Source organism: Vicia villosa, unplaced genomic scaffold (assembly GCF_029867415.1).
Source record: "Vicia villosa cultivar HV-30 ecotype Madison, WI unplaced genomic scaffold, Vvil1.0 ctg.000253F_1_1, whole genome shotgun sequence".
Taxonomy (NCBI): Eukaryota; Viridiplantae; Streptophyta; class Magnoliopsida; order Fabales; family Fabaceae; genus Vicia; species Vicia villosa.
Window position 1 is genome coordinate 79,562 of NW_026705106.1, and position 17,360 is coordinate 96,921.

At 34.9% G+C, this 17,360-nt stretch overlaps 1 protein-coding gene, 1 non-coding gene and 1 pseudogene across 2 annotated transcripts; 2 read left to right on the forward strand and 1 right to left on the reverse strand.

Moving 5' to 3' along the window:
* The first annotated feature begins 8,778 nt into the window (after positions 1–8,778).
* Positions 8,779–10,292, forward strand: LOC131625999 (rho GTPase-activating protein 1-like; annotated as a pseudogene).
* A 1,635-nt stretch (positions 10,293–11,927) lies between these two features.
* TRNAG-GCC (transfer RNA glycine (anticodon GCC)) lies at positions 11,928–11,998 on the forward strand. The gene has a single exon. It is a non-coding gene; the product is annotated as a tRNA-Gly (tRNA).
* A 344-nt stretch (positions 11,999–12,342) lies between these two features.
* Positions 12,343–16,557, reverse strand: LOC131625986 (uncharacterized protein At2g27730, mitochondrial-like). Its single transcript, XM_058896812.1, has 4 exons — positions 16,406–16,557; positions 15,973–16,108; positions 15,128–15,166; positions 12,343–12,828 (listed from the first exon to the last, which is right to left on the reverse strand). Exons 2-4 carry the CDS (start codon positions 16,078–16,080, stop codon positions 12,616–12,618), a joined length of 360 nt encoding a protein of 119 aa, XP_058752795.1. The 5' UTR covers positions 16,081–16,108; positions 16,406–16,557; the 3' UTR covers positions 12,343–12,615.
* Positions 16,558–17,360: the final 803 nt, after the last annotated feature.

The following is a 17,360-nucleotide window of genomic DNA, read 5'->3' on the forward strand; positions in this document are numbered from 1 at the left end:
GGATGGAAATATGAAATGTTGGGCTTTTTATTCTTCCACAATTCATAAGGAGTCTTATTTAGAATAGGTCTGATAGAGATTCTATTCTGAATATAGCATGCAGTGTTTATTGCTTCTGCCCAGAAATGCTTAGCCATATTGGTTTCATTGATCATGGTTCTGGCCATTTCTTGCAGAGTCCTATTCTTTCGTTCTACAACTCCATTTTGCTGTGGAGTTCTAGGACAAGAGAAATCATGGGCAATACCATTTTCTTTGAAGAATTCTTCAAAGGATCTGTTCTCAAATTCACCACCATGATCACTTCTAACCTTTATGATTTTACACTCTTTTTCAGATTGAATCTGAATGCAGAAATCAAAGAACACTGAATGAGTCCCATCCTTGTGTTTCAAGAATTTTACCCACGTCCAGCGGCTATAATCATCTACGATGACTAATCCATATTTCTTCCCTCTGACAGATGCTGTTTTGACTGGGCCAAACAGATCAATGTGCAAGAGTTCTAATGGCCTTGAGGTAGAAACAACATTCTTGGACTTGAATGCAGGTTTGGAGAACTTGCCCTTCTGACATGCTTCACAAAGAGCATCTGATTTGAATTTCAGATTAGGGAGTCCTCTGACAAGATCCAGTTTGTTAATCTGAGAAATCTTTCTCAAACTAGCATGACCTAATCTTCTGTGCCAGACCCACTGCTCTTCAGAAACAGACATAAGACAAGTCACCTTCTGACTCATAAGATCTTGCAGATCTGTCTTATAAATGTTGTTCTTCCTCTTGCCTGTAAATAGGATTGAGCCATCTTTCTGATTTACAGCCTTGCAAGACTCTTGATTAAAGATTATATCATAACCATTGTCACTTAATTGACTGATAGATAAGAGGTTATGTGTTAATCCTTCTACAAGAAGTACATTAGAGATGGAAGGAGAGTTACCAGACTTTATAGTTCCAGAGCCAATTATCTTGCCCTTCTGATCTCCTCCAAACTTGACTACTCCTCTAGACTTAAGCACCAGGTCTTGGAACATAGACCTTCTTCCTGTCATGTGTCGTGAGCATCCAGAGTCCAGGTACTATGACATGTTGTGCTTTGTCCTTTTTGCAGTCAAGGATATCTGTAATAGGAATAATCTTATCCTTAGGTACCCACATCTTTTTGGGTCCTTTCTTGTTAGATTTTCTCAAGTTCTGATTGAACTTGGGTTTAACATTGTAAGCAACAGGAGGAACAGCATGATAATTCTTAATGTGAGTTTCATGATATTTCCTAGGTTTTGTCACATGCTTTTTGGTGTGTGTTATGTGAAAACTTTGAGCATGTGAAGTGTGCCTAATATCATGGGAGTGGCCATACTTGAACTGATCATACAATGGCTTGTATGTGAATTTCATTTCATCAACAGGTTCAAGTTTGTATGGGGTTTCACCCTCAAAACCAATGCCGACTCTTTTGTTTCCAGACACAGCATATATCATAGAAGCTAGCTGACTTCTGCCAATACTTCTAGATAAGAACTTCCTGAAACTTAAATCATATTCTTTCAGAATATGGTTTAGACTAGGAATGGATTTTTCTGAATCAGAAGGAGATCCAACATTATTGGATAATTTTAAAAGTTTTTCTTTTAATTCAGAATTCTCCAACTCAAGCTTCTTTGTTTCAAATTCAAATAGCTTTTTCAGCTTTTTGTATTTGAGACTAATCTGAGACTTGAATTCCAGAAGTTCAATTAGACCGGAAACTAACTCATCTCTAGTAAGTTCAGAAAATACCTCTTCAGAATCTGATTCTGATGTAGATTCTGATCCGTCATCTTCTGTCGCCATCAGCGCACAGTTAGCCTGCTCATCTTCAGAGTCTGAATCATCTTCTGACTCATCCCAGGTTGCCATAAGACCTTTCTTCTTATGAAACTTCTTCTTGGGATTTTCCTTCTGAAGTTTTGGACATTCATTCTTGAAGTGTCCAGGCTCATTGCATTCATAGCACATGACCTTCTTCTTGTCAAATCTTCTGTCATCAGAAGATTCTCCACGTTCAAATTTCTTTGAACTTCTGAAGCCTCTGAACTTCCTTTGCTTGGTCTTCCAGAGTTGATTTAGCCTTCTGGAGATCAAGGACAGTTCATCTTCTTCTTCAGATTCTGATTCTTCAGGATCTTCTTCTCTAGCCTGAAAAGCGTTAGTGCATTTTTTGATATTGGATTTTAATGCAATAGACTTACCTTTCTTTTGAGGCTCATTTGCGTCCAGCTCTATTTCATGACTTCTCAAGGCACTGATAAGCTCTTCCAGAGAAACTTCATTCAGATTCTTTGCAATCTTGAATGCAGTCACCATAGGACCCCATCTTCTGGGTAAGCTTCTGATGATCTTCTTTACGTGATCAGCCTTGGTGTATCCCTTGTCAAGAACTCTCAATCCAGCAGTAAGAGTTTGAAATCTTGAAAACATCTTTTCAATGTCTTCATCATCCTCCATCTTGAAGGCTTCATACTTCTGGATTAAAGCTAGAGCTTTAGTTTCCTTGACTTGAGCATTTCCTTCATGAGTCATTTTCAAGGACTCATATATGTCATAGGCCGTTTCCCTGTTAGATATCTTCTCATACTCAGCATGAGAGATAGCATTCAGCAAAACAGTTCTGCATTTATGATGATTCCTGAAAAGCTTTTTCTGATCATCATTCATTTCTTGCCTTGTCAGCTTTACGCCACTGGCATTCACTGGATGTTTGTAACCATCCATCAGAAGATCCCATAGATCACCATCTAAACCAAGAAAGTAACTTTCCAGTTTATCTTTCCAGTATTCAAAGTTTTCACCATCAAATACCGGCGGTCTAGTATAACCATTGTTACCGTTGTATTGCTCAGCAGAGCCAGATGTAGATGCAGGTGTAGACTTTTCACTTTCATCAACCATCTTTTACTGAAGCGTTTTTCTCTTCCTGAATCTTTTCTAAACACGGTTAAGTGCTTGCACCTTAGAACCGGCGCTCTGATGCCAATTGAAAGATAGAAAAACACTTAGAAAGGGGGGTTTGAATAAGTGTAGCTTTAAAAAACTTGACAGATAAAAATAAATTGCACAGTTATTTTTATCCTGGTTCGTTGTTAACTAAACTACTCCAGTCCACCCCCGCAGAGATGATTTACCTCAACTGAGGATTTAATCCACTAATCGCACGGATTACAATGGTTCTCCACTTAGTCAGCAACTAAGTCTTCCAGAGTCTTCTGATCACACACTGATCACTCCAGGAACAACTGCTTAGATACCCTCTAAGACTTTTCTAGAGTATACTGATCCACACGATCACTCTAGTTACAACCTGCTTAGATAACCTCTAAGACTTCCTAGAGTATTCTGATCCACACGATCACTCTAGTTCCTTACAACTTAATGTAATCAATTCTAAGAGTATTACAATTGCTTCTTAAAAGCTATAATCACAAACTGTGATATTTCTCTTAATCGTTTAAGCTTAATCTCACTAATATATTACAACAGCAATGTAGTGAGCTTTGATGAAGATGAAGATTCTGAGCTTTGATTTGAACAGCGTTTCAGCAAGTTGATATTCACAGAATAGGTGTAGAATTGGTTAACCTTGCTTCTCATCAGAACTTCATATTTATAGGCGTTGGGAGAAGATGACCGTTGAGTGCATTTAATGCTTTGCGTGTTCCGTACAGCATCGCATTTAATGTTATACGCTTTTGTCAACTACCTCGAGCCTTGTTCACGCTGTGTCTACTGACGTAGCCTTTAGTAGCTTTTAACGTTCCTTTTGTCAGTCAGCGTAGCTTGCCACTTGTACTTCCTTCTGATCTGATGTTTGTGAATACAACGTTTGAATATCATCAGAGTCAAACAGCTTGGTGCAGAGCATCTTCTGATCTTCTGACCTTGAAGTGCTTCTGAGCGTGATACCATCAGAACTTCAGTGCTTCTGTTCTCTTGTTCTTTTGATGCTTCCATAGACCCATGTTCTGATTCTGCTTCGACCATCTTCTGATGTCTTGCCAGACCATGTTCTGATGTTGCATGCTGAACCATTTGAGACAAAACTTCTGAGCGCTGAATTATGCATACTCTTTATATATTTCCTGAAAAGGAAATTGCATTGGATTAGAGTACCATATTATCTTAAGCAAAATTCATATTATTGTTATCATCAAAACTAAGATAATTGATCAGAACAAATCTTGTTCTAACAATATAGGCCCAAATAACATATGGGAGTTCCTTCATTCAGTTTCCTTTAACTGCTTCAAGTCTTCTCTTCAATCCCCTTAGAGAACCTAATTTGCCGCTTTCGCCTTCCCGTTTGTCGGGAGATGTTAACTCAACATGTAGTGTTTCTTGAAATTCAAATCCTCCAGCAGCTTCTTCAATTTCTTATTTGTGAATTCTTTTCCATTATTCATCATGACAACTTAAGGGATCTCATGCCTAGTTAAAATGTTTCTTTTGCACAATTTCAGTATGTTGGTTGCTTTAATATTTTCTAAGGACTCCACTTGAACCCACATCAAAAAAAAGTTAATTGTCACAATATGGAATTCCAATTGATCCGAGGTCAATTGAAAGGAACTAAAGATGTCTGTGCCCCATTGTGAGAAAGGCCAAGGTGGTGTAAACACGTGTAGATTTGATGGAGAGTGTTGTAAACGTCTTCATGCTTCTGACGTTGATCACTTTCTTTATGTAGTCTTTGGCGTCTTTGACCAGAGATGGTCAAAAAAATTGGCCCTAAAAACTTTCTAAGCTAGAGCTTGGGCGCCTGTGTGTTATTTTGTAATCCCTTCATATACTTCAACGAGGGTGTGTGTGGCTTCTTCCCCTTTGAAGCATTTCAGCATATGGGTCGATTCCCTCTATCTTGGAATATGAGCTAGCCTTTCTCTATACGGTAGCAGTGATAGTGAAATCGATTGGATGTTTTCCATGCTCAATATATATTGTGATGGGCGAGATCTAAAAAGGTTGTAAGCTATCTATAATCACCATATTTACTTCAGGAGTTTTGATGGTTTGACTCCTTAAAGTCTCTTGGATGAAGGAATGGTTGACATCAGAGGCTTTGGTGCTCGCGAGTTTTGATAAAACATCTTCTCTCGTATCCTAGTCTCTTGGAACGTTCAAGATTTCATAAGATTTCAACTTGCCAATCTTTCTACGGTAAGAGTGACATATTGCCGCAATAGTGGGTATTGGGATTGGGATTTTATTTTGACTTGTGATACCACTAGTTGGGAATCTATTTGCAGTTTTATGTTTTATTTCCTCATCTCGTGTACTAACATGAGGTCGACAATGAAAGCCTCATACTCGGTCGGGTTATTGGCAGTGGAGAACTCAAAAATATATCGATAATTCAATCACTAAACCGACTTTATTTTCCAATATGAGACTGAACTCAGTTCCCTGGCTATTAGATGGCATGTCCGTGAATACAATTTAGGTATAAGTCGACTTTGATGCACCCAAAGTCTTTTTGGCTATGAAATTTGCGAACAAATGAGATTTCATCGTTGTCTTGGGATTAAAAGAGATGTCAAACTCGAACATCTCAATAGACAACTTGGTCAATCTTTTGATCAAATTTGGTCAGTGTAAAGCTTACTTTAGTGGCAGATCGGTGCAAACAACGATGGCATGCACTAAAAAGTAACATTGTAGTTTCTTATAAGTAGTCATTTATGTTTATGTTGCCTTCTCTGTCTTTTTATAACATGTTTCATGTTCAGATAAGACATTAGGGATAAAATACGTCGGGCTTTGAGCAGAAACAATGATGTATAGGCATAAAATTTTCTCGAAAACCAGTCGTCATAGAGTTGGTGATATTGACTGTGTTATTTTTAAGGACATGAATGTTCGATCGCACTCCGGATTCCTCTCCAAGCATGCTTTTTTCCTCATCGACTTTATGAACAACAAGGCGTGTTGAGTCGACTTTGGGATAAACATGTTCAAAGTTGTGAGCATTCCATTTAACTTCATTATCTCCTTCTTTGATGTTGGTGCTCCCATCTTGATGATTGCCTCACATTTATCTGGGTTTTCTCAAGGCATATCTCTATTAGGTAAAAGCCTAGGAATTTACCGATCTGATCCCGAAGGTACATTTTTTCAAGTTGAGCCTCATATTGTATTTTCAAACTCTTTGAAATACGCCAGTGAGGTGTGAAATTGCTCTTCCCCTCTAGTGTTTTTGTTTTTCTTCTTATCCTATTTATTATATTTTATCATTTATTATTTTAATAATTGAGTCTCTTCTAGGTTAGATATTTGCACATATCTTAGAATTGAATGTAATTCATAAAATTGTATTTGCATGCATTAAATTGAATCCTTAGGTAAAAGTCGAGGCAAAATGTTCAAATCAAGTTAGTCAAATATTTGTGTCAAGAAACGTATGAATACATGATTCCTATTACTCTAACTTTAGATTCAATCGTATACTTTAATTTACTTTTAAAAAAAAATCAATTTTTAGAAATGAGATTCAAGTCAAAGTTATGCATGATTCGAATTAAAAATTGAATGTGGAAATTCAAAATTTGCCTATCCCAATTTGATTTTAAAATCACATGTTTTCCTAATTTCAATCAATGGTGAAATTATTTTAAATCAAATAAAGTATGATTCAAATCATAAACATTGTTAACTCGAATCATAGAAAGCATAATTCAAATCATAAACATTGTTGACTCAAATCACAGAAAGTACAATTCAAATCGTAAACATTATTAACTTGAACCATACTAAATGTTTGTTTTAATTAATAATTTCATTCAAAATATGGATCTTGATTATGTCATAATGATTTGAATCATAGGATTCCTTAACTCGAATCACTGATTCGAATTAAATGGACAAAAACCGAGTATTAAGCTCTTGATTCAAATAATTTCTTCATTTGACTCAAATCATACCCATTGCTCTTAACTTGAATCAAAATGGTATTTTTACTCATTTTTTACATAATCTCCAGCACCTATATAAATTAAATTTCCTTTTCTTTATCATATCATATATTTGAAAGATTTTCAAAAACCTTGAAACCAACTTTCAAAGAAAACTTTTCACAATTTTTTGTTGCATTTGAAATCATGTTTAACCTCTAACAAGATTACTATGATTTGGTTGCTTCTCAATTCTTAGGGAGTATAATATCTATCATAGAGGAGGTTCATTCATTGTTAATGTTTGTGAAATTTTTGAGTTGCAGATCAGGTTTAGCTGAGATTAATAACTCAACAAGAGAAAAAAATAAAGGATTTATCCCCCATTGAAGACTTCGGTAGAGTTGAGTGAAGGTTGTTGATGATAATGTTTCATTACGTAATATTTGTAAGTAGTTTCGATAGAATCGGTGGAATTATGAGCAAAAGCCAAACTAAAATGATAAAGAAGTGAACAAAAAGTGTTTAAGGTGAAGAAAAGGGGACTTAAAAAAAATTAAGAAGAAAACGAAAAAAAATATGAGATTCAGCCATTGGAATTCTCGCAACCACAATGCTTTCATCGTGGGCACGATGAGCACATGTCGCGATCATGATAGTACCTAACGCAATCACGATGGTACCTTATCCCGACACGTTTTGCCAGCTTTAAAAAGGAAAATTTGGTACTTTTTGTAGGACTGTGAATTTTATGCGAGAAAGTGACGATAATGAGTACTTTGTGACGATTTTGAAGAGCTTTGAAGAGCTTTAGAGATATTGGGGACCTTATTTTCCATTGATTTGCACTCCAACTATTTTGTTCAGAAACCAAAAATCAAGATGCAGTTGATGAACTAAGTATCTTGAAGCGACGATGTTGATCTCTGTTGATGCGGTGCAGGGCGAACCTGCATGGTTAACACTTAAACGTCAACGTCAGTTCAAGATTCAACAAGAGAGTAGTTAAAAGTGGTGATTAGAGAATGTACATTGCTTCCAGTGTGAACTGACTTATATACGTCGGAACAAATTAAATAAATTTGAAATGAATTAGGTCTTAACTATTTGAGCCTTTGGCCAACCCAAAATATATTCTATACTATTTTGTGATAAACTAAGTGTTATCTTTAAATGTTATGACATTGTTTAAAATATTTACATTTTGATGTTACAAGCTTTTGAATGATATGACATTGTTATGATTTTTTTAAAAGATTTTGATGCAAGGGTTCATGAAACATGAATCAAAACTATATTGACTAGTCCTACTACACATCTACTTGAATAAAACATGTTTACTTGTACAAAACACATTTACTTAAACACAAAATATTACAATTTAAATCAAATTAACAATCTTTATTAAAGACAATTTCACTCAAGACTGCTCAATGCTCATGACACAACTTATAGTTAAGAACAAGTAGGTAAAAATAACAATTTTTGCAACAAAAAAAAAGAGTCATTTTTCTTCATTTGTCATCTTCACAATTTCCAATTTCATTTCAAATTTTTTGACACATTACTCCACACAATCATGTCACTGAGTGCATGTCATTTACTCTTGAGTAATGTTGTCTACATTCTACTTGAAAAATTTGCAATCAGTATTCAAACTCTTTTTAATCACCTTCTTGAAATCATTTCTTTTTATTCAATCTCAATCTCTTGAGTTTCTTGTTCATCTTGACCATTTCCCTCCAACACCTCTTTCTCCGCAAATTGACCATTTCCTCCACAAAATACCATCTTCATCTTCTTCTTTTCTTAAACCATAAAACTTTCTTCAACCACCTTCATCTTTTCATCAACCATGGCTCAAGTCCTACACTCTCCAACACCATCCTCCCATTTCTCTTCATCAACCACTCCTCCAGCTTCTTCTGATGACACCATTCTCATTCTCACCACCGACCAAGAACAACACCAACCACCACTTTCTTCTTCTTCATCTTCTTCTTTTTCTTCTTTAACCGTGGCAGTTAACAACAGTTTTTCTACAGTAACTGAATATGAAGCAGAGGGGAAAAAGACTGAGCATGAGCTATCCCTTTTGGCCATTCTTGTGACCCTTTTGAGGAAATCCTTAGTTTCTTGCTCTAGTGATTCTGCTGCCATGGAGATCGCTGCTGCCATGGATATCGGTCACCCGACTAACGTGCGCCACGTTGCGCATGTTACTTTCGATAGGTTCAATGGTTTCTTGGGTTTGCCTCGAGAGTTTGAACCTCAACTCCCCACTATACCTCCTAGTGCCAGGTAAGTTCTTTCTTTCCTTCATTCTTGTTAGCACCGACACCTCTGAAAAAATATGTTATCGAGTGTCTGTGCTTAGTAGATTATAGCATGTTCTTCTCTTTTACGTGTTTTGGTGAATATTTTGTTTTGATTTTTCACATATGTAGTGCAACTGTTTTTGGAGTTTCAACAGAATCCATGAAACTATCATATGACACAAGAGGGAACATTGTGCCAACGATTCTACTACTAATGCAAAGACACTTGTATGCTCAAGGAGGATTACAGGTTTCAATTCTCTTCAATCTTTATCCGTAGATCGGCGTTCAAACCCGGGTCGCCGCATAAGTTTTAATTATTTCTTGGTTAAATATATGCAGGCAGAGGGAATTTTCAGAATTAACGCGGATAATAATCGAGAGGACTATGTTAGGGAACAATTGAGTAAGGGAGTGGTTCCTCAAGACATTGATGTGCATTGTTTAGCAGGATTGATTAAGGTATCATCTCAATGAAAAAGAAGCATTATTGTTTTATACGCGTTTATCTGTCTTTCTATTGCGCGCGCTTAACTGTGTATCAATTTTATCATGCCTCTTGAAGGCTTGGTTTAGGGAGCTACCAAGAGGTATTCTGGATTCTTTATCTCCAGAGCAGGTGATGCAATGCCAAACAGAAGAGGATTGTGCAGAACTCGCGAAACAGTTACCTCATACCGAAGCTTCGCTTTTGGAATGGACTATCAATTTGATGGCTGATGTTGTTCAAGAGGAACGTCTTAATAAGATGAACGCGCGCAACATTGCTATGGTTTTCGCACCAAACATGACTCGTGTAAGTTAGTTTTAATCACGAAGTATTGTGAATCTGAGACAGTCACCAGACACGACACTAATATGTTTACCTGATTGCAGATGGTAGATCCTTTGACTGCACTGATGTATGCAGTTCAAGTGATGAACTTCTTGAAGACACTTGTATCAAGCACACTAAAGGCAAGGAAGGAGGGATTCTGATGTAGAATCATCACCTGAATTTTATATAGAAGTTATCGATTTCGCAACAAAAAATGAAGTACTGATCAACTAAGCAATTTGAACAGCATAGATTCAAGATCAGAGTGAAATAAAAGCACCATTGTACTGGAATGTAAATTGATTTTTTCTGACATTTATGACACTAAATGTTTGTCTGATTTGTCTTAAGTTGCAACTTGCAAAGATAAGATTTAGAAATAGTTCAGTTTTATTGTTTCCTTAGTTTGTTTGATTTTAAGGTATTACAGTACGATCAGCACTACCATAGTATTGAAGGTCATGACCGTCTTTGAAGGCGTGCAAGACAGACTACCGCACATGGTCCAAATATTTGAAACGCTTAAATTGGCAGTTAAATAGTAGAACCTCATAAAATATTTGTCACGGTTAAATGTGGCTGATCTATACAGGACTAGAAAATTTAAGACGGCTCTATTTAAGGTGACGTGTATGCATGAGCTGCATCATTCTAAAGTTTATGCAAACCGCAATTTAAAATCATTATCGTAATTCTAACCTATAAATAGATATAGTACATAATGAACATATAAATCATAATGCTGTTAATATAGATATCTTTTCCACCTCAATATATATTGATTCAAGTTAGAACCACCCAAGACATATAACAGAAAAAAAAAGATACCAGAAAAATAACAGCCTCCTACACAATAATGGCATATTCCTCCTGGTTTTACTTCATCTCATGCTATTTTTATATCCCTTTCCCACTTTTTTCTCTCCCATGATTCCAACCACAAAAACTCAAAAAAATTGTTATTGTTTATCTTTTCTAATACTCTCTTAATATATGCTTTGTTTTTCTATTGATCAAAAACAAAACATTTTTATACAAAACAAAAAAACATCAACCTTAAAAACCTAGGAAATATCAATCATCATCATCATGTCATGCAGCCTTCAACAAATATTTGAAAATCCTCCATTGCCTGCAGAAAGTCCAACAGTACTTCTTGATCAATCCCTTTCATCATGGAAAAACCAAATCAAACCAATGCGTCATTCATCTTCCTTCACTGAAATTTTCGAAGAGCTTTGTAACGAGAGTATTACGCCGCAAACATCACCATTACCATCACCATCATTGTCATCTTCATCGTCATTTCCGGAGCTAGTAAACTATATAAACCCTATACAAATTAAATCACCTCTTAGGAAAGAGAACTCATTGTCTAACAAAAAGAAATTATCTTTGAGTCTAGAGAATTTGAATATTTGTACAAAAAGAGTAGAAGAATACAAACAAGAAAAAGATGATAATGAAGAAAAAGACGGCGACGAAGATGGAGGCGAAAAGAATGAGGGTTTAGAAGGAAAATGGTTATGGGAGAGTGGTGTTACAAAAGAGGTGAATGAGTATCCTCCTCCAATATCATGCATAGGGAGAAGTGGAAAACTTTGTGTTAGTTTTGTATCTTATAGGAAAAATGGAAGGTTTGTTCTTAAACAAGTTCAAATACCAACACAAGATTTTCTTCATGCTCATAGAGAAGATGGAAGGCTCACCTTGCATTTTGTTCAACATGATGGAGAGGAACAAGAGTTTTTTGGAGATGAAGAAGATTATGATAGTGGTGTAGAAAGTAATGTAGATGAAGAAGAACAAGATTGTGAAGGTGATGTAAAACGTAATAATTCAATATAGAAAAAACTGTTTTTCCATAAAGCACCAGTGGTCTAGTGGTAGAATAGTACCCTGCCACGGTACAGACCCGGGTTCGATTCCCGGCTGGTGCAAAATGGATTTTACGTTTTGTTTTCAGCCATGTATCAGTATATCATGTTTTCACATTTACAAATACATTAGATACGGCTACTTGTATTTTAACAAAACTCATTGATTTACTGATATATATCAAGATAGAGAGTTTAGGTTCATTGCTGCATTGCTGTTTTCATTTAGAATTTGGCTACTTTAAAGTGAATATATATAGATTGTTATTTGCGCTTAAACATCGAAATTCCTCAATGTATGTACACTTGTTAAAATAAACTTTTTCATGAATCACAATCAAGAAATTCATCAATCGTAGCACAAAACACTTGTTAAAATAAACTTTTTCATGAATCGCACGACATACTTTAGAAATTGAATTTGCACAGTGGCGCCTAAACTCGGTTGAAATGTCACTGAATGTGGTTTTCCTTACAAATTATCCTTCTCATTCACATGTTACAGTTTCGCTGTTGATGCTCATCATGCTAAGAGACATTATAGAAAACAATGTAAAGAACAAAGAAGTAATCCATGCTAACAGTATGATGGATAAAAGCAGAGTGGTGTGTAGTTATTTATTTTTGTGCAACTGTTGCAACCAAATCGAAATCAAAAACAAGCACCACAACTGAAATCTTCAATCCTGCACTTCTGGCTTCTTTGCAGTGCCTTTAAGGTACCACCCTACAGCTGCAAGAATTGTTATAGTGCCAGCTACAACACCATAATTCCGGTATTTGTCAGTTGAAACTTTGGCACTTGATGTTTCGGCATGTCCGGAGCTACTTGGTTTGGCATCGGTTACTGTACCACTTGAGCCTGCAGCTGGCTTTGCTTCTGGTTGAGGACCCTATATTATAGAATACACATATTTAACAGTAAGTTCAAAGCATGACATTGATAGAAAATGCAGAGAGTAACAGGAAGAACATCGAAACATGAAAGAGAGATAGAAAGAGAAATGAGATAGACAGTGAATGAAAGCAAGAAATGTGATGGGTGGTGTGATAGATAAAGAGAAGTAAAAATAAAGACAAGGTGAAAAAGTTACGTGACAACAAGAATGCGTGAGAATATAAATTAGAACTCAAACAATTTATTGCTACCAAGTCAATTTAACAGAGTCTCAAACAAGTAATTCTGCAAAAGCAAAAGCCTTGAAGTCTTTCATTCAGTAAGAACAGGAAGTAGCAGAATATAAAGAAATAACATTGCAGATTATCAGGTTTGGTCCCTTAGTTAGAGTATTATTAAATGACTTTCATTTTTACCATAAAAAGTATATAATGAAAAAGAAAAGGGAATTGAAACTGCAATTTACAATAGTCAAAAGAGGGTGGTTATGTGAGTTGATGATAATCATGCTTAGGAGGAAATAATACAACTTTAATTTTGTCATTCGTTTTTAAGCTAATTTCTGCCAACAAAATTATTTGTCAATTGTCAACTCTTCAAGATTCCATTTTACCATCACCAATTGCTGAAAAACAAATTATTTCTCCTTGTGTCGTCGCCTCACTTAAAACTCATTTTTTCGATTAATAATTCAAGTAATATCAACAAGCATCGTCTAGTTACAATAAGATGCGACAACAGATTTCATCGAGTACAACAATCTAAATTTTCCATGAATTTATGCAATCTCCGCAAATGACAAAAGCATACTTTGGGGCCGGCAGAATGTAATCAAGTTTCGGAATCATAGCAGAACGTGTTAGACTGTAGTAAGCATGTGCTTCTTAATATACAGACAGTAGATTAATATCTAAAATCAAAATGTTGCAAGATAGTCAACCAACTATTAATTCAAGATACTTTACAATTGGCTATAGTATTAGTGTTGTACTTGTATCTGATTTGATATGCATATCATACACCTAAATTTAAATATCTAAAGAGTATCCTCAAAAAAAATTTATAAAATTATTGACCCATGGTCCCTTAAGTTTGGAATATGATTCAATGAGTTTAGATACAACACCAAAACTTGTCTTGAAGTTTCTTGTACAGCTAGTTCTTATATTGTGCGAGGAATTAGAGGGAACTCATTTATTCATTCTTGTTGAAAAAAAAGACAAAAAGGACCCAAAAAAGGTTGGCGTTTTGGTTTATGTGTATACCAATCTTTTGATTTTGGTTCAGAAAAGATAAAGGGTATGCATAATGAAGAAGAGATGACATTATAAGTCGTTCATGGAAATGTATATGATTGACATGAAGATGACAATAGACATTAGACTTCTATAAGGCAGAGTTGTCTTATTATGATCAAGACATAGAACAACTCTTATTATGATCTAGACTTAGAAGCCATACATTCTTGGATTATAGGAATGGGTAACACAAGAGTGAATTAATATTAGACAATTGTGTAGAATCAAGACTTCTTTTTTCATTATAATCACAACACATGCATTTTTTTGTAAATTGGGATCATCATTTATGGGTAAGGTATATCTTAATAAAAAATATCAATGTCAATAGATAAAGATCACGCATGCTTTATATATTTGTGTAAATATATCAGTGGCTCTATGTTATTTCATATCTTCATCAAATATACATGTTGTATCATAGTCAACCAACATTCATGTTATCACTCTTTTGTGCTTGATTATAATATTATCACTCTTTATCATTTGGGAAATAGCCCTTCATGTAAAAAAAAGATATGATTGATGCTAAATCTACTTTTTACATCATCCAACTGCAGCTGAGGGCATCCTAACAGTGTGCACCCTTCATTTCTAAGACTAAGAGGTCATGTTTAATGCTGAATCTTAATAGGCTCAATTTGGATTTCCTAATAAAGGGATGGTGAAATTTTTTAAAACAATGTTATAGGCCAAATTACAAATTTTTGCAAAGGATAATGAATAGCTAGCCATAAAGTGGCTGCCTTGACTATCATTTTCTGAATTTTAAATGGGTGAATGAGAAAACTCTTATATCATTAGAACAAACTAAACCAATAAAGCTTCTGATCGATCATTTTCCACCAACAAAATATGATAAAACACTCAATCAGGAAACTAGATGTGGAATAACAGGTTGAAGAATAACGCCCTAAACCTAAAGGTTAAATACTTTCAACTTACAGAGGCGCATTTTATAATATTAACAAAATAAGGTGAAATTTTAGGTCATACCTTGCGAGCAAGCTTCTCCAACTTCTCTTGCTCAGCTTTCTGCAATATAAAAAATAAATAAACACCACATCATCAACATGCCCAGACCTTTATTGATGTAGACATACTCTAACAACATAAGTTAAAGCTATAGTTTTTTTTTACGGCTTTTGAGTTGACTAGTAACCAAACATGTATATTAAATTTTTGGGCAGCAATCTATTTTCTAGGCAAGCATTTAACAAGTAGATTAACAGATCATGAAAGTGAACAAATAATTGATTCCTTCTGTTAGAAATTAGTAAAACCCGGGGCAACACTTATGACCGAAACACTTTGAATAACAGTATTTACACAATTCCAATAGATTCGTCAGAGCCAAAACAAAAATCATTTAAAACAAATTAAAATTTTGAAGGCATTAAAAAGGAAATGTGTTTGATTTTAATTTCTCCTCAACATGAACATAAGATGCAGCGCGATGTACGGTAAAATAACAAACCATCGCGAATTTTCGCACAAGCAACGAGTCTCTACAAAGTACAAAGATTTTGACCATATTTTAGAACGATATGGAAATCGATCATACCATATATCATATCATACATCATACAGCTCAGTTCATATTTCATATACAGTGATATAAATACAAAGAATCACCTCGAGTATAATACACAAACCCTATTACACCACATCCAAGAATTATCAACAATTTTTTTTTGCAATTCGAGCACAGAAAAAGGTTCTAAACACACTCAATTATACTACAACAGTACAACCTCCAATCAATAACAACTAGAAAGCTAAAAAACAGAACAACATGAAGCAAGAGTAAATAAACAAATTAAACCATTTTTTTAAGCTACCTTGAAGTAAGCATTTTCTACAGCTTTTTCCTCCTCGCCAAGAACTTTCCCAGAACCACTGCTAAATAGCCTCCTGGATGCATATCTCGTAGCCACCCGTGTTGCCATTACCGTAGTTTCTTTTACTTTCTTCTTTCTGTAAATAACATAACAACGAATGGTAAAGAAAAAAATTCTTGTAAAATCGAAACAAATTTACACCAAAATTCCATGCCCTATCCACCAGAAACTCGCAAACACATACAAATAATAACAATTTTTCACAAAAAAATAAAAATAAAAAACTATGCAATAGCAAGAAATGAAGGTACAAATTGAAATGCAGATCTCATCAACTAAAGGGGATCGATTAATCAACAAAGTTAGCTAGGTCTAAGAATTGTGAACTTTTCGGAAAAGTTGAAATTGGATCGTAACGAAAGAGAGAAATTACCAGATTGTGTTGAGCGGTGAGGTGAGAGTGAGAGTGAGGGGTTTGTGGAAGTAGAAGAAGAAGCAAAGTGTGGCTGATTTGTTCTTCTTTTCTACACCCTTCACTTCAGGGTTTAAATACGACACCGTTTCCAACTACAATTTCCGTGATATTTAAAATAAAAATAATATTATTATTCAAAATTATTTTTAGACAATTTTCTTTTAGAGTATTTAAAATTTAGCTATTTTTTTTTTCATTTTAAAAAATAATGTCTTTAAGAGTTCATATAAGAAATACTTTGAGTTCTTCTTGTACTCGTGGATGTTTGAGCTCTTGATGATGTATAAGTTCTTCTTATCTTCGATATCATTGGTGAACTTCATTGAAACTTTTCCTTGCAAAATTAAGGAGTTAAAGTTTTGGGTTTTTGGATTGGAGAAGATGGAGTTTTAGTTCTATGAGTGGTGAATATTAGTAATGATGAAAATGATGTTAATAGAGGAGTGAATGAATGAGTTTTTTTTTCCTCTATGCACTCTGGTTCCCAGGAGAAAAGGGTCCTAGTAATCTAGAGTTCGTGTCGAGAGGTTATGACACTGGCCAGGTATTGAGGTTGAGAAAGTTGGAATGAAGATGTTTTTGGCGAAGTAAAGACGTTGGGTTGGAAAATGAGGGGTCGGGGAGACAAACTCGTGTTTTAAAATATTAGGTACATATTTGAAATTGATGGCCAAACGACTTCAAACACAAGTAAAATAAAATGAGGAGAAGTCAATTTTGTATATAAGAAAAAATTTGGCTAAAAAAGAAAATGGTCTATGGGCAACTTTAATAACTTAAATGGTTAACCCTAGTTGGTAATTGATTAAGAGTTTTTAAAATACGACAACCATAATCCAAAAAAAATAAGAACCTTAAAACAACTATATGGTTTAATCGATTAAAAACTTTTCTAATTGATTAAGAGATCATT

Bases quoted from the DNA above. Each gene is read 5' to 3' on its own strand.
- LOC131625986 (XM_058896812.1), bottom strand. From the start codon at position 16,080: ATGGCAACACGGGTGGCTACGAGATATGCATCCAGGAGGCTATTTAGC. The intron at 15,167-15,972 runs GTAGCTTAAAAA...TTTATATTGCAG, and splicing joins TAGAAAATGCTTACTTCAAG to AAAGCTGAGCAAGAGAAGTT. The intron at 12,829-15,127 runs GTATGACCTAAA...TCTATAATATAG, and splicing joins TGGAGAAGCTTGCTCGCAAG to GGTCCTCAACCAGAAGCAAA.